Source organism: Protopterus annectens, chromosome 1.part0 (assembly GCF_019279795.1).
Source record: "Protopterus annectens isolate FY-2018-M chromosome 1.part0, PAN1.0, whole genome shotgun sequence".
Lineage (NCBI taxonomy): Eukaryota > Metazoa > Chordata > Ceratodontiformes > Protopteridae > Protopterus > Protopterus annectens.
In genome coordinates, this window is record NC_056725.1 from 1,354,903,241 (window position 1) to 1,354,927,702 (window position 24,462).

Genomic DNA, 24,462 nt, shown 5'->3' on the forward strand with positions numbered 1-24,462 from the left:
ATTCTACTCCTAAATGCATTTTTGGTTTTACCAATATAGAAACTCGGACATTGGGAGCATAGGGCCAAATAAACCACTGCTTTACTACTACAAGAGACTTTTCCACGTATAATGTGTTTCCCATAATTGGGAATACATATCTCCTTCGCCTCAATAATATATTGGCATTGTAAGCAATAGCAGCATTTTACCATTCCTGTCCCTGTGTCAATGTCATGTTTCTGCCTTTCCAGCATGTTTTTGATACAGCAATCCTTTTTATACACAATACTGTTCCATTAGTGTTCTAATTGTTAAAATACAGTTAAGTCTTTGTTGACTTTGGATAAAAAAATCCCAGGAGTTGGAAACACCTACTGCGAAATTAGCTTGAATGAGAAGAACATTTGTTATAGCAAAGTGGATGTATTGTTGGAAGAATTGCTCATGAGCCAACAACTCCAACCAGAAGAACATCAGTACTTGTTAGTAAAATATCCAAAAATACCTACAATCTTTGGTGTCTCCAAGATACACAAAGACCTAGCTGACCCCCGGTTTAGACCCATTGTGGATGCCCGGGCATCTAAAACATTCCCTATAGCTAAATTCATTGATAGTAAATAAAAAAATATTTTAAAGGATCGCCCTTGGATACTTAAAGACACCTGGGATTTTTTATCCAAAGTCAACAAAGATATATACACAGATAGCCTGATTTACATTACAATTGATGTTCGGGATTTATTCTCAAGCATACCCATGACACAGGTATAGATTGGTTCTATCAATATCTTTACCAGTACACTACCCTAAATCATAACTGTATTTTAACAATTAGAACACTTATAGAACTAGTGTTAGATACCAACATTATTACTTTTGAGCAGGAGTTAAACAAGTCAAGGGTGTAGCAATGGGGGCAGCTTGTGCCCCCATTTTTGCCAAAATTGTACTGGAAAGAGATATTATATTTAACAGTTGTTTTTCTTTCGGCTTTTCCCAGTTAGGGGTCGCCACAGCGGAACTCCGGTCCGCTAATGATTGGCAGTTGATTTTTATGGTGCCGAGGTGCCAGCCCGACGCCCAAACTTCAACGAAGGCAAGCCCATTCATGTATGTCTTTCGAACACCACTCGACCGCAGATAGGACATGCAGACTCCACACAGAAGGCTCTCCAGCCAAGAATCAAATGGGAGAACCTCTTGCTGTGAGGCGACAACGCTACCGCTGACCACCGTGGAATATTTAACAGTCCTTATGTTAATTCTTGGACATTTTACGGTTGTTACCTGGATGATATTATTATTTGTGGAACAGGGATATGACAGAATTAGGAAATTTTCTAGGATTCTTGGCCACTAGCACTGACTTTTTAGAATTTACACATTCTACTAGTGTCATGGAAATGAATTACTTGGACATTACCATTAAGAAAGATGGGGTCAATAAACATTTCACCTCCACATATTCCGCAAGCCAACCTACTCAAATAGCCTCCTACACTTTGACAGCTGTCACCCCCCCCTGCATCAAATGAAGGCACTTGTAAAAGGACAGAGGGTATGGCCAGCCAGGATGATATCTGTATATGATGATTTCATTGAGCAAATGGAGACCTTAAAAGGGATGTTAACACACAGAGGTTACCCTGTTTACTACATAAATAATATTTTACAGGAGGTAATTAACAAGAGGGCCAGCAGTCATTTCTTCCCCCTCGTGGTACAGGAGATGGGTCAGTAAATAAGGAAAATCATGAGACCAAGACCCTCTTTAATAAATCAGCTACCTTTAAATTTAATGAACATTTTTATAATATTAGGAATATCATTTAACATAATTGGAACATCTTTAGCACTGATGCAGAACAAGCACAGCTAGTAGGTCCTGTCCCCAGTATTGTGTATAAAAAGGACTGCAGTATCAAAAACATGCTGGAAAGGCAGAAACATGACCTTGACCCAGGGCCAGGGATGGTAAAATGCTGCTATTGCTTACAATGCCAAAATATTATTGAGACTAAGGAGATATGTATTTTCAATTATGGGAAACGCATTATGCGTGGAAAAGTCTCTTGTAGTAGTAAAGCAGTGGTTTATTTGGCCCCATGCTCCCAATGTCCGAGTTTCTATATTGGTAAAACCAAAAATGCATTTAGGAGTAGAATATACCAACACTACTATGACATCAACAGAAAGGATGGTGTGTATTGGCAGCACATGTAGCAGCCAATGAAGGACATGGGTTCAAATTTATAATTATAGAACAGGTCAGAATGGGAGAAAGAAGAGGGCCACTTAATGATTTTTTAGAATTGTCAGAGCTTAGATGGCAGATTAGGACGAATGCGTGGGACGCACCAGGTCTTAATAGTGCAGTATCCATCAGCTCTGTTCTTAGGCTTAAGGCACAGTTTTTTATATGATAAGCATAGATATCAATTTTAGGACAGCAGGGTAGAATGCAATACATTTTTATATTATTTATATGCATATATATTTATAGTTTTTTGGACTATTTTTAACCTAATATATGATTCATTCATTGGTCATATTTTGTTATGTATTTTATATACATTTTTCCACTGTATTATTTTAAGCTGGAGTGCTATATAATGTGTGTGGTTTTTAAAAATACCTTCTTTGGGTATTGTATTATCAATTAATCAATTAATTATGTTTATTAAATTAATAGGGTTGCATATATAAAGCTGTTAGGTAATATGTTGTATTATTCTGAAGAAGTTTCTATTCAAGAAACGAAAGCACTCAATAAACGTTTGTGTGGATTGGAACTTGGTTTTCTTACTACTGACAACCTTATTGACATTAGTAGCAATTTTATGTGAGAGCCTTTCCTCCAGTGACATTGTGTAAATACTTCTCTCACATACCATATCAGTTAGTTTGAGAATTAAAAGGTTGTCAGTAAACACGAGGCAACTTCTGCATTGCCACAGGAAGTCCATATCAGCAAGCTAGTAAGAGAGATGGTGGAAGAGTTCATATCCATGGCAACAGATCTTTTTATGGATTAGACAGTTATATAAAGCAATGTCAGGAGTATCTGGTTTGCAACTCTGGAGGCAATGCTTGTCACTGCAAACTAGTTGTCCTGTGTGCAACTAGGTATTGGTGAAATTTCAATCATGTTTTAAGGAAAAATGTTACTTAAGGTGTCTGTGTCTATACAGGGCACTGCCAAACACTTGAGAGGAAACTAATAAGTAGACCCTGATGATTTATGGATAAAGTATTTAGGCAGATATTCCAAAGTTGGAAACAAATCAAGGAGTACTTACTGAAAACAAAAAATAACCTTTTCAAGAATGATGAAAATAGGGGAATAGCGTGAATGGCTACTCCCTGGCTACTACTAGTGCTGGTCTCACCACATCTTCACTCTGCTGGGATACAATGCTCCTTTACTTCTTTCACCAGAAGCAAAACATTAGCACCAATCCCAAAATTAGAAGCAGGCCACAGCCTCTTTGATGATCCACAGTCTTGTCCCAGATGATGCAAGGGTCTGTAGGCTTGTTGTAGCATTTCCTGATAGATGCCTTGAATAGCAACCAGAACAATCAGGAACATCAAGCAAAGACACTCACTGCCCATCCAGAAATAGTCAGGAATCAATGCACTCTGCTCCTTCTCTCACCAGAAGCAAAATATAAGCTCAAATTCCAAGTTAGCACACAGTCTCCAGGAAATAATGTCCCTGTGCTCCTTCTCTCACTAGGAGCAAACCAGAAGCAGATCTGAGACTTTAAAGGTAAGATGGAAAATGGGTTAAAATTCTAAGAGCTGCAGTGTTCAGTAAGCAGTTTATATGAAAGAGGGGATAATTTAATCTTTAGCTATCTTAGTAGAGATCAACTAATTTTAAAAGAGCAAGATAGATTGCATTCTGGTGTTATGGAATACAGTAGGATGGCCAATAATATAATATAAAACATTGGTTAAGAGTCGATACAAGGTATAAGACAATCACTTAATATTTAGAGAAATTGTAGACAGGTTGTAGATAAATTTAAGGTAGGTTAGTCTAATACAAATAGGAAATGCAATATGAAGTGAGGGAAAAACAGTTTATGGTATATTTAGACAGAAAGTCAGGGAAGAGAATTAGAGAGCAGCAAGGAAGCAAGTGAAGAAGGGAGAGTAAGGAGGTATAAGGAATGAAAAAGGTACTTGTTCATGTTAAGGAAATAGATTATCCTGGTTTTGAGCAAGAACAGAGCCAGATTTTAGCTAGAAAGTCTTTCAGAGTGGTTTTCAAAGATGGGAGGGAGGGTATAGGCCTGATGGATACAAGTAAGGAGTTCCAGACCACAGCAACCTTGTACGAGTACAGACAATTCCCAGCATATATGCTAGGTTTATAGACAGGAGTTTTTGGTCACTGGATTGCAATGACCGGCTGGGAACATAGTTGTGTAGAATGTTTTTTAGTGCTGAACAGGCAGATGGATGCTGGATAATTTTATAGGTGGTAGAGTTGTGTATATGTTAGTTGATGTGGCAGTTCTAACCAATTTAGGCTTTTCAGTGCTATACAGTGGTGGGTTCTGAAAGGGGTATGTGCTGCAAATTTAACAACTTTGTTATAGCATTGTTCAAGTTTTAATTTTTGTGAAGCTGGAGTGAGTGCCGTAAATAAGAATGGGGAGGAGATAAGTACTGGCAAGTGTAGTTTTAGTTGCATTGGTGTAAACGTTTTTGACTCTGTAAAGCTTCCCTAGTTTTTGATGTTTTTTTTATGCAATTTTGTATATGCAGGTTAGATTTAAGATTCTCATCCACTATCACCCCTAACAGTTTACTATGAGAAGTGACTTCAATGATTGTATTACTAAGGGGGAACTTTAAATTTTGTTTTTTCATGAGACATGTTTTTTTTTTTTGGGGGGGGGGTAGTAGTTTAGTCTTTTTGGGCTGAGCATGAGTTGTGAGTTATGAAGCCATGTTTCAGTGGCTGTTAAAGCTTCCTGAGCAATTCTGTGGAGGTGTACCATATTGTCAGATGTGCAAATGAAAGTGGAATATTAGGGTGGCCTGTTGTGTGAAAGTATAGAGGGTGTTGGTGAAAATGTTAAAGAGGAGAGACCAAGGATAGAGCCTTGTGGTACACTAGTGGGACTGGGAGGTAAGGACAGAGAGCATGGAGTGCCATTTTACTGACGGATACCTATTAGGCAAGTAGCTTTTGAACCATAGAAGGGTGGGTTGAGAGGCCTAGTAAGGATATTCGAAGTAGAAGTTTGCTGTGACAAACTGTGTTGAAGGCTTTAGACAAGTCTAGAAATCAGGAAGAGACTAGTTTGCCGTTATCTCTGTCTTTAATGACATTATCTATATAGGTTAGAAGGGCAGTGCTAGTACTATGGGAAGGATGGAAACCATATAGTGTAGGGGACAGGAGTTTTTCCTGCAGGAGATAGTCTAGCAATTGCTTTTGAATACATTGTTAAAGTATTTTGGTGAGGGGAGATAACACTGCTATAGGTCTAAATTGTTATTAATGCCTGTTGAATTTCCTCCTTTGTGCAGAAGGATAATGTGTGACTTTTTCCAGAGAGAGAGTGAGTGTAGGATTCCTGGGTTGACCTATTTATAAGGACTGAGACAGGACAGGCAATGCTACTGGTTCCTACTTTTAGGAACTCACTTGGAAAGTCATCAACTGAAGAAGAGCATGGTTTAAGTTTGTTTAAGAGTAGTTTTATATAGGATGTGGGCACAGGTTTGAAGGTGAAAGTGGATGTGGTGATATGTGGCTATTGGGTAGGGAGGGGATTAACTGTTGAGGAATCTGTAGTTAGAGATGATATACGATCTACAAAATAAGAGCTGAACTGTATTGCAGTTTCAAGTGGTGAGTTATAGGGAGAGGGGCTTGGGTTGAATTTTTGACCAGGATGTAAGATTTCTTTCATGGATGTCCAAAATGTTTTACGGTTATGTTTAGTATTATTCTGAAAGTTATTGTAGTATAATCTTATGTCTTCATTTATTTGCCTTTTAGTACAACTGTGAAGCATGCTGAAGTTTTCAAGATATTGAGGTGTTTTATATTTCTGCCATTCCTTCCATGCTTTTTCTCTATCCTGCATTAGCATTCTACTCTTATTTGAATATCAAATTGCGTTGTTTGTTTTCAGTCTCTTCTAGGAGGTGCAAGTCTATTTAGGATATTTAGAAAAGTTGTACTGAATTCAATTACAGCATTGTCTTAGGGGAGGATTTTTAGGAAGACACAGTTAATACATGACAGTATAGTAATGAACATTTCTGGGTTAAACTTGGAAAAGTTACATGTTGTTTTATAAATATGCTGTTTAACTGGATATGTGCGATGTCTAGTCATATAGCCTGGGAGATGATCACTGAGAGAGCTTGACATTGTACCTGTGATGGGGTACTGCTAAGGTCTGATACCAGGATCCAGTCTAACAGGAAAGCTGATATCTTGCTATAATGTGTGGGGCTATTAATCACTTGTGTGAAACCACAACTTCATGCTAGATGTAGAGGAGTTAGAGTTTTTGTTCAACCAATTGGCATTCACATCAGCTAATAATATCTTTTCTTGTGGAAATGTTACAGATATTCAATATAGTATATCTTCCATTATGGCTGTATTGCTGACAGGAGGGATATAAAGGACAATAATATATATTTGTTTATTTTGTGGAAAATAATAAGGTCTGCTGAACTGAATTTTGGTTTTCTGTAAGGGAAATGTGGTAGGTATTGGGAAATATTAAAGCAATACCACCACCTTTCCTCTTTATAGAGTCATTGTGGATGATATTATAGCCAGGAAGTATAACTTTGGAGTTGTTTATGCTGGGTTTAAGCCAAGTTTCCATTACAGCGAGAGCATCAGGTTTACGTTGGGCAATCCAGGCATGTAATTCATCAGTTTTATTCCTTATACTGCTAACATTTATTGCAGCAAAAAGTAGATCACCAGAGTCGGGGATTAGCTGTTCTTGGGTTATGGAAGTGTGTGGAAGAGAATTATCTTTGTGTTCATTGTGAGAGGTGGGGGACAAGTTTAGGGGTGTATGACTCCTCCTAGAAGGATTTTAGTATATTGGGGAATTATGTATACCTATTTTTCGGAGAAGATTCTTACACTTAATTTTGTTTTGGTTTGACTTGAAGTGCAGTTAATCAGTCTATATTTGGAATAATGGTGGTAGGCAATATTAAACAAGTTTGGTGCAATGTGTGGAGAGTGTAAAGAGGAAGCAGTATGGATATGTGGTTGGGAGAGAGTTGGAGAGATTTTGCAATACATTTCTGAGTCATGGTAGGAAGAAATATGGCACAGCAGGAGGAGAAGAATAGGGGATAAGCTGAAGAGTAGCATGATTAAGTACAGAAATTTGTAAGTTATAGATGTCAGGTAGTGGGGAGGTAGCAATGAAGAGGGAAACAAGAAGTTGCAGGACAGGAGGAGATTCAGACATGAGGTTGTTCCAGGACTTTTCTGTACTTGCAACTATATTTATGCATTTTTCACATTTTGCCTTCTCATATGATCCCTTACCTTCTTTCTTTTGTTTTTTGGAATATTCAGTTGCTGCCTGATTTTTATCTACTTCTGGTTTGAAGCATGCTGAAGTTTTCAAGATATTGAGGTGTTTTATATTTCTGCCATTCCTTCCATGCTTTTTCTCTATCCTGCATTAGCATTCTACTCTTATTTGAATATCAAATTGCGTTGTTTGTTTTCAGTCTCTTCTAGGAGGTGCAAGTCTATTTAGGATATTTAGAAAAGTTGTACTGAATTCAATTACAGCATTGTCTTAGGGGAGGATTTTTAGGAAGACACAGTTAATACATGACAGTATAGTAATGAACATTTCTGGGTTAAACTTGGAAAAGTTACATGTTGTTTTATAAATATGCTGTTTAACTGGATATGTGCGATGTCTAGTCATATAGCCTGGGAGATGATCACTGAGAGAGCTTGACATTGTACCTGTGATGGGGTACTGCTAAGGTCTGATACCAGGATCCAGTCTAACAGGAAAGCTGATATCTTGCTATAATGTGTGGGGCTATTAATCACTTGTGTGAAACCACAACTTCATGCTAGATGTAGAGGAGTTAGAGTTTTTGTTCAACCAATTGGCATTCACATCAGCTAATAATATCTTTTCTTGTGGAAATGTTACAGATATTCAATATAGTATATCTTCCATTATGGCTGTATTGCTGACAGGAGGGATATAAAGGACAATAATATATATTTGTTTATTTTGTGGAAAATAATAAGGTCTGCTGAACTGAATTTTGGTTTTCTGTAAGGGAAATGTGGTAGGTATTGGGAAATATTAAAGCAATACCACCACCTTTCCTCTTTATAGAGTCATTGTGGATGATATTATAGCCAGGAAGTATAACTTTGGAGTTGTTTATGCTGGGTTTAAGCCAAGTTTCCATTACAGCGAGAGCATCAGGTTTACGTTGGGCAATCCAGGCATGTAATTCATCAGTTTTATTCCTTATACTGCTAACATTTATTGCAGCAAAAAGTAGATCACCAGAGTCGGGGATTAGCTGTTCTTGGGTTATGGAAGTGTGTGGAAGAGAATTATCTTTGTGTTCATTGTGAGAGGTGGGGGACAAGTTTAGGGGTGTATGACTCCTCCTAGAAGGATTTTAGTATATTGGGAATTATGTATACCTATTTTCGGAGAAGATTCTTACACTTAATTTTGTTTTGGTTTGACTTGAAGTGCAGTTAATCAGTCTATATTTGGAATAATGGTGGTAGGCAATATTAAACAAGTTTGGTGCAATGTGTGGAGAGTGTAAAGAGGAAGCAGTATGGATATGTGGTTGGGAGAGAGTTGGAGAGATTTTGCAATACATTTCTGAGTCATGGTAGGAAGAAATATGGCACAGCAGGAGGAGAAGAATAGGGGATAAGCTGAAGAGTAGCATGATTAAGTACAGAAATTTGTAAGTTATAGATGTCAGGTAGTGGGGAGGTAGCAATGAAGAGGGAAACAAGAAGTTGCAGGACAGGAGGAGATTCAGACATGAGGTTGTTCCAGGACTTTTCTGTACTTGCAACTATATTTATGCATTTTTCACATTTTGCCTTCTCATATGATCCCTTACCTTCTTTCTTTTGTTTTTTGGAATATTCAGTTGCTGCCTGATTTTTATCTACTTCTGGTTTGATTTCCATTCTCGCTCGACACCAATATGCTTCTGTTAAACTAAGCAGGGAAGTCATCATAGACTTGTTCTCCTCATGTTTTAATACTTTCTCTATTTTTGGATCTTGTGAGGTCAGCAAATATGTATTCAGTCCTACAACTGCAGACCTATACATTTAATCAGTTTCGAGGAGACCCATACCTCCTTCAGAACAAGGAACGAGAAATATATAACCTTGGTATTCACTAATTTTTATAAATCATCTGATAATCATGAAGCATTTTTCTTGTTTTCCTGTCCAACTGATCTAAAATGATTTGGGGTCAATCACCCCAAAACTGTAAGTTAGAACAGAAAAACAAATTGTGGACTTCGTTTCTAGATGTCAGAGCTGTTTTTTTGTATTAATTTTAGTCTTCTAAAATATTCCTTACCAAGTTTTATTCACATTTGTTCATGTTTTATTGTTAATCCTTTGTCAGTTCACAAATATTTATACATTCCCTCTTGCTCTACTTCTTTTATATCACATTCTTGTCCCAGACTGAAATTCTATTGCTGCTGCAGCTTTCCTACTTTAAAGATTGCTTTTGCACATTTATCAAGAACAAATGAAATTGTTATATCATCTGAGAACGTTTTGATCACTTGCAGTTGTGCATTCATTTCCTCATCTGATGAACTATACAATTTTAACTCATCCATACAAAGAAGATGAGAAGTTTTTACACTTGGTTGTTTTCTGGGAGCCAAATTGTAGCCATGATCTAATGACCGACTCTATTAAGTAGACAGCTTAATGGGTTAAGGGTAAGACAAAAGAGCAGCGGTGACAAAGAGTTACCTTGGAATACCACCCTCCCTGCTGAATTTTTATTCCTGGGATAATAATTTGCATTTTATCATGGCTTAGCTGCAAAGGGGTCTGCCACTGTTTCATGGCCACTGCTGTAATGTAATCAATCAGTGTAGGGTGTATCTTATACATTTGTAGCAATCTTTTATCCATGAATGTGGGATGGTGTCAAATGCTTTTTTGTAGTCTATCCGTGCCATACTTAGATTCTTTCCCTTTTTACAATTCTCCATTATGACTTTACTTAACAACAAATGACCCTTTGATCCATATGACTTTCTTTTGTTACTTTTTTGTTCTTCTAAATGACTGTAAACTCTGTCAGCATCAATTTCAGTGTACAATTTATACATCGTTGGAAGGCAAGTTATTGGCCTATAGTTGTTAAGATATCTTTCAGGTTCACGCTTAAGGAGGAGTATAATTTTTCCTGCTGTTAACCAGGTTGGAGTCTGTTTGAGGTGTGGATATAAACAGTTTTTACTCATGGCTAAATCTTCATGTAAAAAATGTTAATACTTTTAGCCAGAGGTTAGATATTGCATCTGGGCCTGTTGTTTTTCCCTAAGGAACTTTTCTCAATTTTGTTTCAATCTCTCTGGCCGTTACTTCATCCCATTTCATATCCTGTATATTTGAACTTATTCTTCCTTCGACTTCTTCTCTACCTTCGGTATCTTTGTTATGTTCCACAGGATCTCCACAGATATTTTTTTCAAAAATGTGTCTATTTCTTCTATTTTTGGTGGTGTTTATATTCCTTTTGCCTTGTTACCCAATTCTCTATAAAACTTTTTGCATTATCAATAAATTGCTTACTTCGTACTTTTCTTATATATTTATCTGCATATCTTCTAAGTTTTTCTGCCTGTGCTGATATCTTTAGTTTATTGTTTGCAATAGTGTAGGATAGATCCTGGTCTGTTATATTACTGCTGATTGCTTTTATCATGTCTATCTTTCTGAGTATTTTTGTTGATCTCTTCTATTTTCTGTACTTTTCTAATAGCTACACTTCTACTCTTAATTGCTTTATGGTTTTCTCTATTCGATACTTACATGATGGCATTTGATTTCTCCCCTTCCTTTCCCTTACTGCCCCTGTTTTTGTGTAAGATTTTATCTGTCAGTAAATTAACTGCACAATAATATATCCTATTTACTTCTGTTACAGCGCATTAAATTCTATGAAGAGTCTTGATTGCTGAATTCATTTGTTTTATCAAACTTCTAACATTTTGTATCTTATTGATTTTCAGTAGTCTGTTTCTTTCATTGATCTTAACATGTCTATCCATCTATTAATTCAAGCAATTCTTCCCTTAGATCATTTTCTTCTAAAGTAAAGGCACATTCTTTATTCTCTGTTTCCTGTGAGCATTCTACAGAAAGTTCCAGAAAGTCTTCCTATGCCATATTCTCTTCAACTTCACCTTGTGTCAATGACTGTTCTTTCATATGGGAACTCACTGACCTATCAATCCACAACACTGACACCATCAGAGTTGCTATAGTTTCCTGTTCCTTCTCTTGCTATGCAACTTCAACAGAATGTTTGTAATAGTTTCCTACTAAAGGCTCCAAAGTATCTTCATATGGCAACTGATCAGATGCTCCTGCTCCACTGGTTTCTGCTTAATTTGAGGATCCATTATTCTGTCATACTGTGATGTTATCAGAGTTAGATTTTCTACACTAAATCCTTCACTTCACAGGTAATCCATAACTTCAGTACATGTTTCTTTAACGTCTCCATTACTAATCCTCTTTTCTACTTTCCTCCTTTGTTTTCTTAATTTTTGTACTGTAAAATTTTCCATATCTGGATGACTTTACCTGTATTTCTCTTGACATATCTTTGGTGCTGCATTTTTGTATTGATTAGTTTTGCTTTCTCCTTTGGATAAATATTGCACCATATTAAATCTCTTTTTTCTTTCCCATGTCCATATCTCTTCTTCAGATATCTCCCACTCCTGTTTCTCCTTATTTGAGGGAGTCATTGTTCTGTCATGCTCTGACATAACTTGCGTTAGACGTTCAACTCTAAATCCTTCACTTCACAGGTAATCCATAACATCAGCTTCTGTTTTTTAACTTCTATTTTGTTAAACTTCTGTTCCACGTCCCCCCGTGATCTTATTTTTTTGTATTGTGAAATTTTCCATATCTGGGTGCTTTTGCTTGTATTTCTCTTGGAACATCTTTAGAGCTGTGTTGTTTTGTACTAATTAATTTGGTTTTCTCCCTTGCATAAATATTGCACCATATCAGATCTCTTTCTTTCACATGTCCAAATTTCTCTTTTATACCTTTCAAACATCTCTAGATTTCGTTCTTTATATTTTTGCATTTCCTCACTTGCTTCTTTTTCCAAACAGCCCAAGGTTTCTTGGACTATATAATGTTTTTCATGAATCTGTTGTATTAATGAACTCAAATTTGCATTTGAAGCTTTTAACAGGTTTTCTTGTGCAAGTATTTTTCTTTCCCCTAATTTCTTTCTTAATCTTTTTGCACATCTTCTGTCTGGAAATTCTGGGCTTCTTGCATTAACAGTAACAATACATAATTTCCTCCTTATCCTCGATGGTCCACTCTATTATCTTTATGGGTCTTTTCTGGCCTGTCAGTTTTTGTGATTTTTGTTTACTACTACTTCCTTCTACAACAGGGGGGGGGGGGGGCATTCTCCCCCTGAGCCTGGTCTAACCCCATTGTAGGAATGTTTCCATGTCTTGAGGATTCTACATTGTCATTTTTTCCAGTCCTGGTACCAGTGCACCTGCCAGGATTGGGCACTTTTTTATCCTGGGTGTTGTGCACCCAGCTATCTTTTTTATTTTTTAATCTACTTCTGTCCATGATATATGCTATATAAAATACAGTCTATATATCCGTGTCATCTTGGTGAGATTTTGTAAAAACATGGTCCTCCACACAAAGGGACTCACCAAGACTTAAGGATAAATTCAGTTCCAGAAGTACTACTCTCTTTTGCTTGCTAATTTTATCACCTCTCCATTCGGACCCTGTTTTTTTTTTTTTTAATTTCTCCAAGTCTTTTGGGTTTCTGATAACATGATGGAAATGGACCCCATTCCTAAGTCAAAGTACGATTAAAGTTCATGAAATTAGTATTGTTTCACTCTTTGATGTCATCCAAAAGTGATCTTTGCAGCACCCGCAATGTGCCCAGTAATGACTCTTTCTGCAGTTCGTACGGTGTTACATGTACTGTTAGCGTATCTAAATAAGATTTTAGACTCTTTTTTATAAGACCTGTTGGTCCTACTACTACTGGAACTATTTGGGTATCTTTCTTCCACATTGCTCTCGTTTCTGCTTACAGATCCTGATATTTTATAACTTTATGTCTCTCTGTGCACAGGACACTGTAGTCACTGGGTATGGCAATTTCAATAATCAATGCTACTTTTGTCTTCTTTTCCTGAACCATTACATCCGATTTTCTAGCATCTATCCTTTGAATTGTTGGTAATGGATGATCCCATGTGATGTAGACTTCATCATTTCCTATGATACTTTGTGGCTCATGTTTCCAGTGCTTTTCAGCCACTTCAAAACCATAATGTTTGCACAATCCCCAGTGCAACAGTCTCGCCACATTATTGTGCCTTTCAGAATACAGTTCTTCTGCCATTAGTATGTCGCAACCAGCAACGAGGTGCGTGACTATTTCCAGTTCAGTTTTACAAAACTTACATTTGTCTGTTTCTCCCACATGTTCAATGGACTTTGCAAACCAGCGTGTATGTAGTCCACTATCTTGAGCTGCCAATATTAACCTTTCATCTTTTGGTTTGAATTCACCTCTCCTTAATGGGTCTATATTAGAACATTGAAGTTTCAAAACTTCGAATGTTCTAATATCGACCCCTATTCAGCGAACACTGAAAATAGCAAAGCTATAGAAAACCAAATTTTTTCCTAGGGAAAGAATTTGGTTGTCCGTTTCTGTCGCTTCGCTACTTTCAGAGCTGTGGTGGAAAGTTATGGATTGGGTTCAGGTAAGTGTGCAATTGGGCACGGGTTAGGTGAGTTAGGGTTAGGGCGCGGGTTAGGTATGCGTGCGATTGTGTGGACGTGAGGGTTAGGGTGGATTAGGTGAGTTAGGGTTAGGGCGCGGGACAGGTAAGTGTGGGATTGTGTGGACGTGAGGATTAGGACGAATTAGGTGAGTTAGGTTAGGGCGTGGGTCAGGTAAGTGTGGGATTGTGTGGACGTGAGGGTTAGGGCGGGGTAGGTGAGTAAGGGTTAGGGCGCGGGTGAGGTGAGTGTGCGATAGTGACGAACCTTAGGGTTAGGGTTTGGGTTAAGGTAAGTGGACAGTTAGCGGTGTATGTACAGTTTACTGTAGGGTTAGATGTAAGATTTTAGATGTATGTGTGTGGATTGCTGTTTGTTTGGTGTGCTTGTGTTGTGTGTATGTGTTTTGGAACAGCAAATTTTTTCCATAGGAAAAAATTTGCTGTTCTGCATGTTCGATGTTGTGTGCATTCGCTTTATAGAGGTTGATATTAGAACATTTGAAGTTTTGAAACTTTGTTCTAATATAGACCCTCCTTAACCATTCCTGCATTCGTTCCTGATCAACATGAGATTCTTCCAGAAGTTTTCGATACTTGCAACTATATTTATGCATTTTCCCACATTTCTTGCCTTTTCATCTGATCCTTCACCTTATATTCTTTCGTTTTTTTTACACAATCAGTTGCTGCCTGATTTTTATCTACTTCTGGTTTGATTTCTATTCCTACTTGACGCTGATATGCTTCTGCTAGATTAAGCAGGGAAGTCATCTTAGATTATTCTCCTTGTGTTTCAAAACTTTCACTACATTTATGTCCTGTGAGGTCAGCAGATGTGTGAGGAGTCCCATGACTGCAGATCTGCATGTGTAATCAATTTCAAGGAGGCCCATCCCAACTTCCGAATAGGGAATATATAATCTTGGTATGCACTGATTTTTATAAATCATTTGGTGAGCACAAAGCATCCTTTTTGTTTTAATATCTAATCTATCCAACACGTTTTGGGGCCAATCAATCACTCCAAAACTGTAAGTTAGAACAGGAAGCAAATTGGTTTATAGCTTGGATTTTGTTCCTAGATGTCAATGCTGTTTTCAGGATTAATTTAAGTCTTCTAAAATATTCCTTACTAAGTTTTACTTGCATTTGTTTGTGTTTTACTGCTGAACTTTCATCAGTTCCCAAGTATTTATACACTCCCTCTTGCTCAAGTTCTTTTATATCCCATTCTAGTCCCAAACTGATGATTTCCTGGTGCTGCAGTTTTCCTGCTTTAAAGGTTGCTTTTGCACATTTATCAAGGCGAAATGACATTCTAATATCATCTGAAAAAGTTTTGACAACCTGTAGCTGTGCTTTCAGTTCCACATCTGATCAGCTATACAGTTTTAAATCACTGACATATAGAAGATGAGAAGTCTTTAGACTTTTCTGTTTTCTAGGAGCCAAATTGTAGCCATGGCCTAAGCTGTTAAGTAAACAGCTTAATGGGTTAAGGGCAAGGCAGAACAGCAACGGTGACAGAGTCACCCTGGAATATCCCCCTCTGAATTTTTATCCCTGGGATAATAATTTGTCCTTTATCATGGTTTAATTGCAAAGTGGTCTGCCATTGTTTCACGGTCACTGTAACATAGCCAATCAGTGTAGGATGTATCTTCATTTTTAAGCACTCTTTTATCCATGAATGTGGGATACTATCAAATGCTTTTTTGTAGTCAAACCATGCCATACTTAGATTCTTCCCTGTTTTACAGTTCTCCATTATGACTTTATTTAACAACAAATTATCCTTTGTTCCATATGACTTCCTTTTATTGCCCTTTTGTTTGGTACCATATTATATGATCAAATGCGTCTTGATTGAACTTGAAAGCACAAAACGGCAAAATACCGAAACGGCATATAAGCGAATTCTTTCCCTGGGAAAGAAATCGCTTGACCGCCTTCATTATTTTGTCATTTTCGTCACTGTAGTGCGATCTCGGAGTTGGTATATTTAAGTAGGGGTTGTGGGGGGCACAGCCCCCAAAGTCGGGGGGTGAAGCCCCCCACTTTATGTAATGTTTTAAAGGTTTTTTTTCTTTTTTCTTTTTTGGAACAGCGATTTTTTTCCCTGGGAAAAAAAATCACTGTTCTAAGTGTTCGGGTTTGTAAGCTTTCGCTTACATGGGGTCGATAAATCAGCGTTCGCTCTTTTAAGCATTCACTGATTTAATATAGACCCTTTTGTTCTACTGCCATAATTGAGTTTTCTTCTAAATGACTATAAACTCTGTCAGCATCAATTCCCGTGTATAGTTTATACATCGTCGGAAGGCAAGTTATTGGTCTATAATTTTTGGGGTAGCTTGCAGGTTCACTCTTAACTATGAGCATTGTTTTACCCATTGTTAGCCAGATTGGTGTGTTCAGGGTGCACATATAAATAGTTCTTACTCATGGTTAGGTCTTCATGCAAAGATGTTAATACATTTAACCAAAAGTTAGGCACTACATCTGGGCCTGTGGTTTTCCAATTGAAGGCTTTTCTTAAGTTTGTTTCAATCTCTCTAGCTGTTACTTCATCCCATTTCATATCCTGTACCTTTAAACTTCTTATTCTTTCTTTTGCTTCTTTTATCCATTTAGCATCTTTGTTGTGTTCCACAGGATCTTCATAGATACTTCTCCAAAATGCATCAATTTCTTTTTTTGGTGGTCTTTCAATTCCTTTTACCTTGTTTCCCAATTTTCTATACCACTTTTTTGGGTCATCACTAAATTGCCTATTTTGTACTTTTCCTTTATATTTATCTGTGTATCTTCTAAGTTTTTCCATCTGTGCTGAAATTTTTAATTTATTATTTGCAGTAGTGCATGATAGATACTGGTCTTTTCTAATATTGCGCACTGCTTTTATCACATCTACCTTTCTTAGTATTTTTGTTGATCTATTCCCTCTTTTATAGTCTTCTAACAGTGACACCTCTTGTCTTAATTGCTTTATATTTTTCTCTATCCGATACTTCCATGATGGTATTCAACTTCTCTCCTTCCTTTGCCTCACTACCCTGCACTTTTGTGGTAGAAATTAATCGGTTATTAATTTAGCTGACTAGTAACATATCCTGTTTACTTCTGTTATATTGCATGGATTTCTATGGACAGTCCTAATTACTGTATTCATTTGTTTTATCAGACTTCTGACTTTTAGGGTTTCATTGACCTTCTGCACTCAATTTCTTTCATTGATTTTAATATATCTATGTCCATTAAATCAAGCAACTCTTCCCTTAGTTCATTTTCTTCCAGAGTGAAGGCACATCCTTTGTTTTCCACTTCCTGCAGGCTTTCTATAGAAAGTTCTACAGCATCTTCCTGTGGCACCTTATCTTCAACTTCATCCTGTGTCATCCGTTGCTTTGTCATATGGGAACTCACTAGCCTATCACTCTTCAAAATTGATTGCATTAGAGTTTCCATAGTCTCCTATTCCTTCGCTTGCTGTCTAGCTTTAAGTGAACGTTTATACTGGTTTCCTGTGGAAGGCTCCAAAATAACTTGATATGGCACCTGACCAACTGCTTCCTGTTCCACTGTTTTTTCCTTAATTTGGATATCCATTGCTCTATCCTGTTGTGGTGTTTTCTCCATTAGATTTTCTACACTGAATCCTTCACTTTGACGATGCTCCATGACCCCAATTTCTATTTCTTTAGCTTCTCCATTAATGATCTCCTTTTCTACTTTTCCTCTTTGTCTTCTTATTTTTTTGTATTGTAAAGTTTTCCAAATCCGGATTCCTTTGCCTGTATTTCTCTTCAAATATCTTTTGTGCTGCTTTTTTTGTATTGGTTAGTTTTGCTTTCTCCTTGGCATAAATATTACATCATATTAAATCTCTTTTTTTCCCACGTCCATATTTCTTCTTCAGATGTCTCCTGATCTTCCTGCTTCTCCTTAGTTTGGGGACTCACTCCATCATGCTGTGATGTAGTCTGTGTTAGATGTTTTACATTAAATCCTTCACTCCGTAGACACACCATAACTTCAACTCAACTTCTGTTTCTTTAACTTCTGCTTTACTAATCTTCTTTTCCACATTCCATCTTTGTGATATTAATTTTTTTATTTTAAAATTTTCCATATCTGGATGTCTTTGTCTGTATTTCTCTTCGAATATCTTTGTGACTGCTTTCTCTACATTAATTAACTTGGCTTTCTCCTTTGCATAAATATTACACCATATCAAATCTCTCTCTTTCCCATGTTCATATTTCTTTTTTATACTTTTTGAAAATTTCTAGGTTTTGTTTAAATTTTCGCACTTCCTCAGATGCTTCTTTTTCCAAACAGATCAAAGTTTCTTGATGTATATACTGTTTTTCAAAAATCTGTTGTATTGATGAATGCAAATTTTTATTTGATGCTTCTGACAGTTTTTCCTGTGAAAGAAAAAAAGAACAGTCGCAATATCTGACGGTAACCAACACTTTAACACAAAATAAACCTCCAGTAAGTGTTTTCTTCTCCTCTATTTACAACACAGAGACGTCATCAGACTCATACAAATAGAGGAGATGAAAGCACTTACTGGAGGTTTATTTTGTATTAAAGTGTTGGTTACCATCAGATATTGCAACTGTTCTTTTTTTATTTTATATGGTGTACTGTTTTTGTTGCTGCTTTGAGGAGAATTTCCTGTGAAAGTATTTTTTTCCTCTAATTTATCTCTTAATCTCTTTGTATATCCTCTACCTGGTAATGCTGAGCTTTTTGCATGACAGTAACAATACATAATTTCTTTCTTATCCTCAATAGTCCACTCTTTCGCCTTTATGGCTCTTCTTTGGCCAATCAGTTTTTGTGATTTTTGTGGGCTACTGCTTCTTTCTACAACAGGGGGGGCCCCATCCTCCCCTTGGGCTTGGCCTGGCCCCATTGTAGGAATATTTACAGATTTTGAGGATTCTACACTGCCATTTTTTCCAGTCCTCGCATCAGTGTTCCTACCAGTATTGGGCACTTTTTTACCCTGGGACTTGTGCACCTACCCATCTTTTTTTTGGTTTTGACTTACTTCTGTCCATTATATATGCTAAATAAATACAGTCTATATATCTATATATCTCTTGGTGAGATTTTGTGAAAAACAGGGTCCACCTCATGAAGGTACTCACCAAGACTTGAAGATGAATTCAACTTCAGCACTACTACTCTCCTTTGCTTGCTGAGTTTTCATCTCTCCATTAGGACCCTGCTGTGTGACTTTTCCTCTGTTCCACAAAATCACTTTCTACCATCATTTAAGATTTTCACTCAAAGACATAAACTGCAGTGCACTAAATCAGACCTTGGGTGTTACATGAAATAAAATTATAATAAAATGCAGTGATTCTCAATATACAAACAAGAAAATATAAATAGGTATTAAACTAACAAATTGCAGTCTAAAAGAAGTAAACCGTAATGTGAGGAAGGTAGAAGCAATACCAATCACTTTATCTGACTTAGCTTTGGGTGGATAAGAGAACAAACAAAAAGGAATGAGCAAAATAGAAAGCATATAAACTAGACTCAGAGTTCAACACGAAAGGCAGTTGCAGAGATTCTGTTTTTTGTTAACACTAATTACTGAATGTTGTACACTTGTCAGTACCTACCTAACTGCATCAGTATCAAACTGCAGCTTTGGTTTATCAATCATTCCAAGTGCATATAACTGGAAGGCCAGCGCACATTTTCCTACCATGAACTGGGCAGTATTTGTGCGATCCAAACAGTCAACACAGTTAGTTCTCAAAACACCAGTCTAGAAGAGAAAGATAAACATTAATTTACACATGCAGCACATAAAAAAGTCCTGCATCTTCGCAGGCATCAGAGCTGAAATGTAAACATTCTTTTGTTAATGATGTATGATAACATTCTTTTGCTCACATGTGAATTCATTACAGAAAGAAGAATGCAGAAGAAACACTGAGTACTAACATTTACTTATTTTGTATTTATTTGGGCTTTGTTTACCGAGAAAGTCCAACTAGACATGAATCCCTTTTTCAGCAGAGGCCCAGGGAGAAAAGCTCCAGCATTACATAGTTCAATTAATAAACTACATAATATTATCACATGATGTGCAGTAACAAATAGTAGAATCAATATACAGGATAAATAAAGTCAGATCAGAAAATCATACAGTGAATTTTAAACATCATAAGATATTGAACACCTAGTAAAGTACAATCAATGGTGATAACTAATGGTAAAAATGTTAAGCATTTTAAATATGGGCAAAAGACTAAGAGAAAGGAATGAGATTTTTGCAGTTGGGGAGGATTAGTAAATGGAGATGAAGTAGGGAGCTATTATAGAAGTAACTGGTGCGTTGGCTAATAAGAGAAGGGAGGAAAGGGGGAAAAGAAGAGCATGGGAAAGACAAGGAAGAAGGAAGAGAGGGGAAGAAAGGAGTAATGGGTAGTGTCAGCCTGGTATAAGTCATGTACAGAACCAGGAGTTAAGGAGAAATCTCTTCAGAGAGTGTGTGAATATGTGGCTACATAGCATTGCTCTAATATCTCCAGGAAACTGTTCCAGGCCTTGGCTACTGAGTAGGAACATAGGCAGTGACCAATAGATTTTTTCGGTTTATGGATTTCAACGAGGTATTTCACAAATGAGCGAAGAGGGCGATTAGGGAGGCAATGGTTAAGAATGGTGCCGGTTGCTGGGCAGGATGAGGATTTGTATACCATTTCATGAGCAAGGAGGAGATGGGTGAACTTGAGGTAGTGAGGTAACTCAAACCAGTTTAAATATCTGAGGGTGGAGCAGTGGTGGAAGGTGTATGACTGACTGCTGCAAATTTAGCTACTTTGTTAAGGCAAAGCTCAAGTTTTGATTTTAGGGAGATCTGAATGTTGGTGAAATTGGGTGAAGCATATAGTAGTGAAGGAAGTATGTATTGGCTAGATAACTCTTAAGGAGTTGCTAAGGAATCTAGTTGCTCTACAGAGCATGCCCAGTTTTTGATGTGTTGTTTTTATGCACTTTTGGATATGAAGATCAAATTTCAGTTGGTCATCTGTTATGACACCACGTAACTTTGTGTGAGGTACAACTTCAGTTTCAGTATTATTAAGAGAGGATATTTTGAAGGTGTATTTTATGCATGTTTGGGATTTGGAGAGAAATAAGAGCAGTTTTGTTTTATTTATATTTAGAAAAAGCTGATTGTCACTGACCCAATTTTCAATAGAATTGAAAGCCTGCTGAGTGACTGCAACTGGGAAAGACTATTAGAAGAGCAAATGACAGTGGAGTCATCTGCAGTTCGTATAAGTGCTGCTTAATGGAAGGATGCACATAGACCATTTATAAATATGTTAAAAAGGAGAGGGCCAAGTACGGAGCCTTGTGGGGCACCTGTATTAACTGAGAGAAAAGATGAATAAGTAGAGAACCATTTAACTGATTGTAGCCGGTTAGACAGGCAGCTAGAGAATCAAGTAACTGTTTTACTGGAAAAGCCTAAGGCAGGCATTTTTGAGAGTAGTTAGGTATATGAGACTGTATCAAAAGCTTTACAGAGGTCTAAAAAGAGGGAAGAAACTAAATTATCTCTGACTTTAATGACATGGTTAAAAATGGCAACAAGGGCAGTTGTGCTATGATCTGGGTGAAAGCTGTGTTGGGTAGAGGTTAATAGATTTTCTTGGAGTAATTATTGTAAATGTTGTTTATGAATAAATTTTTCTAAGATATTGGAAAGAGAGGACAAGATTGCAATTGGTCTGAAGTTTGTTATTTCAGTGGAGTTTCCTCCTTTATGAACAGGAATGATGTAAAATGTTTCCTGAGAGATGGGATATATGACTCACGAATGGACTGAATGATCAAGACAGAGATTGGGTAAGCAACAGAGGGGGCAGCAATCTTTAGATACTCATATGGGAGACTGTCTACAGAAGGTGAGCAGGGCTTAAGTTTGTGTGATACATTTTTTATATAGGAAGTAGAGACAGATTTTAAGTTGTAAATGGCATTGTTAGAGCTTTGAAATTTGTCAGGATGGCAGGATTCTGAAGGGAATTTTGAGTGAGGGTGGCTTTTGAGTCTATAAAGTGGGATTTAAATTTAGAAGCAGTTTCTAAGGGCTAGATGCCTGGACAAGGGTTATGGGTACTAGGAGTTCCAGGGCGTAATATTTTGTTGATAGTGGACTCAAATTTTGGGAGGTTGTGTTTTTGGTTATCCTTTTGGTTGAAGTAATAATATTTCTTATCAGCAGTAACTTGTTTTTTTTTTGTCGTGTTTCAAAGTTGTTTGTCAGTCTGTAGGTGAGCTTGAGACTTGTATTTTTGCCATTTTTTTTCAAGCTTTGTCTCTCTTGTACATTGTTTACTAGAAGGGGATAGCCAGGGTGACTGGGTGAATTTAACTCTCTTTTTCTTATAGGAGCGAGGCTATTGAGAATATCAAGAAATAGTGTATTAAATTTTAGAACAGAATTATCCAGTGGTAGGGAACAGAGAATGGACCAATTAATGTTATTAAGGATGCCATTAAGGATACTGGAATTGAAATTTGAGAGGTTACGGCAGTCTTTATAAAGGTGCTGTTTGACAAAGTGAGTTGCTAGTCTCTGAAAATAGGTGGGATGGTGATCACTGAGGGAGTCTGGGAAGGTTTCTGGAGAGTCACAAAGGTTTGGATTTGAAACTAGGATCTAGTCCAGAGTAATCCCAGTGTCATTATCTTTGTTGAAGTGAGTATGGGAAGTTATGAGTTGTTTGAAACCATACAGACAGATACTAGTGGAAGGGTAGTCTAATGTGAAGGTTTGTCAGTTAATACTGACATCATCAAGAAGTATTTTTTTCATGAGAAATAGAACTAGATACCCAATGAAGGATGTCTTCCAGAATAGGGATGTTACTTCCTGGGGGAATATACAGGGCAATTATACTTAGTGTTTTATGCCCATTTAATTTACAGTGAGAGACAAGACACTCAGCAGAGAGGAATTTAGGTACAGAAAAAGAAGAAGAAGAAACATAGATAATGTTAGAAAACATGATTGATACACCACCATCTTTTTTATTTAATTTGTCAGAGCGGATAATACTATAGCCACGGGGGAGAATTTCAGAGTCTTTTATACGTGGTTTGAGCCAAGTTTCTGTAAGAATAATGATGTCTGGGGAGTAATGAGTGATACAGGAATGAAATTCAGAGACTTTGTTTACTATATTTTCAATATGATTTTCAAATGTTTGGCAAATGCTGTTACAGTAGAAGAGGGAGCAGGTGGAGAAAACAGGTAGATGGGACCTGGGTTTGGGTGGACAACGCTGCATTATATTATCTTTTTACAGTATGCATATGCTAGTGGGAGTTTAGGTGTGTTGGTATTAAATTTTACCTTATATAGATTGGAAGAATGGTTAAGAATTTTACACCTGAAAACGAGATGGGGAGTAAGCCAAATAAGCTAGAAGGAATAGTGATAGTGAACGGCTGGCAAGTGACATAGGCAGTGTGATTAAGGCTGGGGGATTGAGAAATTGGTGTGACAGGTATCATATAGCATTGAAGGTATGACAGTTGTAGGAGCAGATGTGTGGATAGAAAGATGTGCATATCTGATGTGTATTAGAAACAAGAGTCCTGAAGACAATGATGGAGAAAAAGAAGTTATGTACCTACCATAAAGTCCCATGTTAGTTGTCTTCATCTCACCTTCCTTCTTGCTGTTTGGGTTCGGAGCCGATCCTCGGCTCCGACTTGGCCATCTTCTATAGCTCGAGAGCTGTTTACTGGCTCGAGGCTACCCCTTATCCCAGAATGCCCAGCGTCAGCTACCCAGATCTCGTTTGCCACTTCAGCTGTGAGGTTGCTTCTTTACTGGCTCAGGCTTAGTATAATCTTTTTTATATTATATATTGTTGTTTATTCTTCAAAGTTTGTCAAGTATTTGTCTATTTTTTGTCTAGATAATATTCCTTCATCCCTTATTGCGTTCTTGTCTATTTTAGCTTTGTTGGCCGTCACTCCATAACTCTCAAGCCTTCTGTTCCCTTGAACTTGTTTAAATTAGAGAGTTCCCCCCGCCCCAGGATAGCCATTTAAATTAGAGGCTTTCCTTCTATTCCTTAACTGTAAAAAAAAAAAAAAAAAAAAAAAAAAGTCTATTTGTTCTTGTTTTTTGTAGTATAGATTTTCATTATTGTTGTTGTGGTTGTTGTTACTATAATGTCTAGAGATACCAAGGTATCTGGCTTCAAAAAGTGTGACTCATGCTGTCAGAAAATGTCTCTGACAGATGGGCACACTAGTTGTGTATATTGTTTGGGCGCTGTTCACCTGCAGGACTCGTGTTCTATATGTCACTCTTTTAGTCCA

The 24,462-nt window shown here is 37.2% G+C and overlaps 1 protein-coding gene across 4 annotated transcripts in view; it reads right to left on the reverse strand.

Annotated features, from left to right (window-relative positions):
* The window catches only part of FIG4 (FIG4 phosphoinositide 5-phosphatase), a 3,828,182-nt gene that overhangs the window by 1,439,036 nt on the left and 2,364,684 nt on the right, over positions 1 to 24,462 (reverse strand). For all 4 annotated transcript variants that reach the window (XM_044066775.1, XM_044066785.1, XM_044066766.1 and 1 more), the window contains exon 15: positions 19,725 to 19,873. In XM_044066775.1, the coding sequence (XP_043922710.1) occupies positions 19,725 to 19,873 (149 nt within the window). The remainder of the gene's footprint in view (positions 1 to 19,724; positions 19,874 to 24,462) is intronic.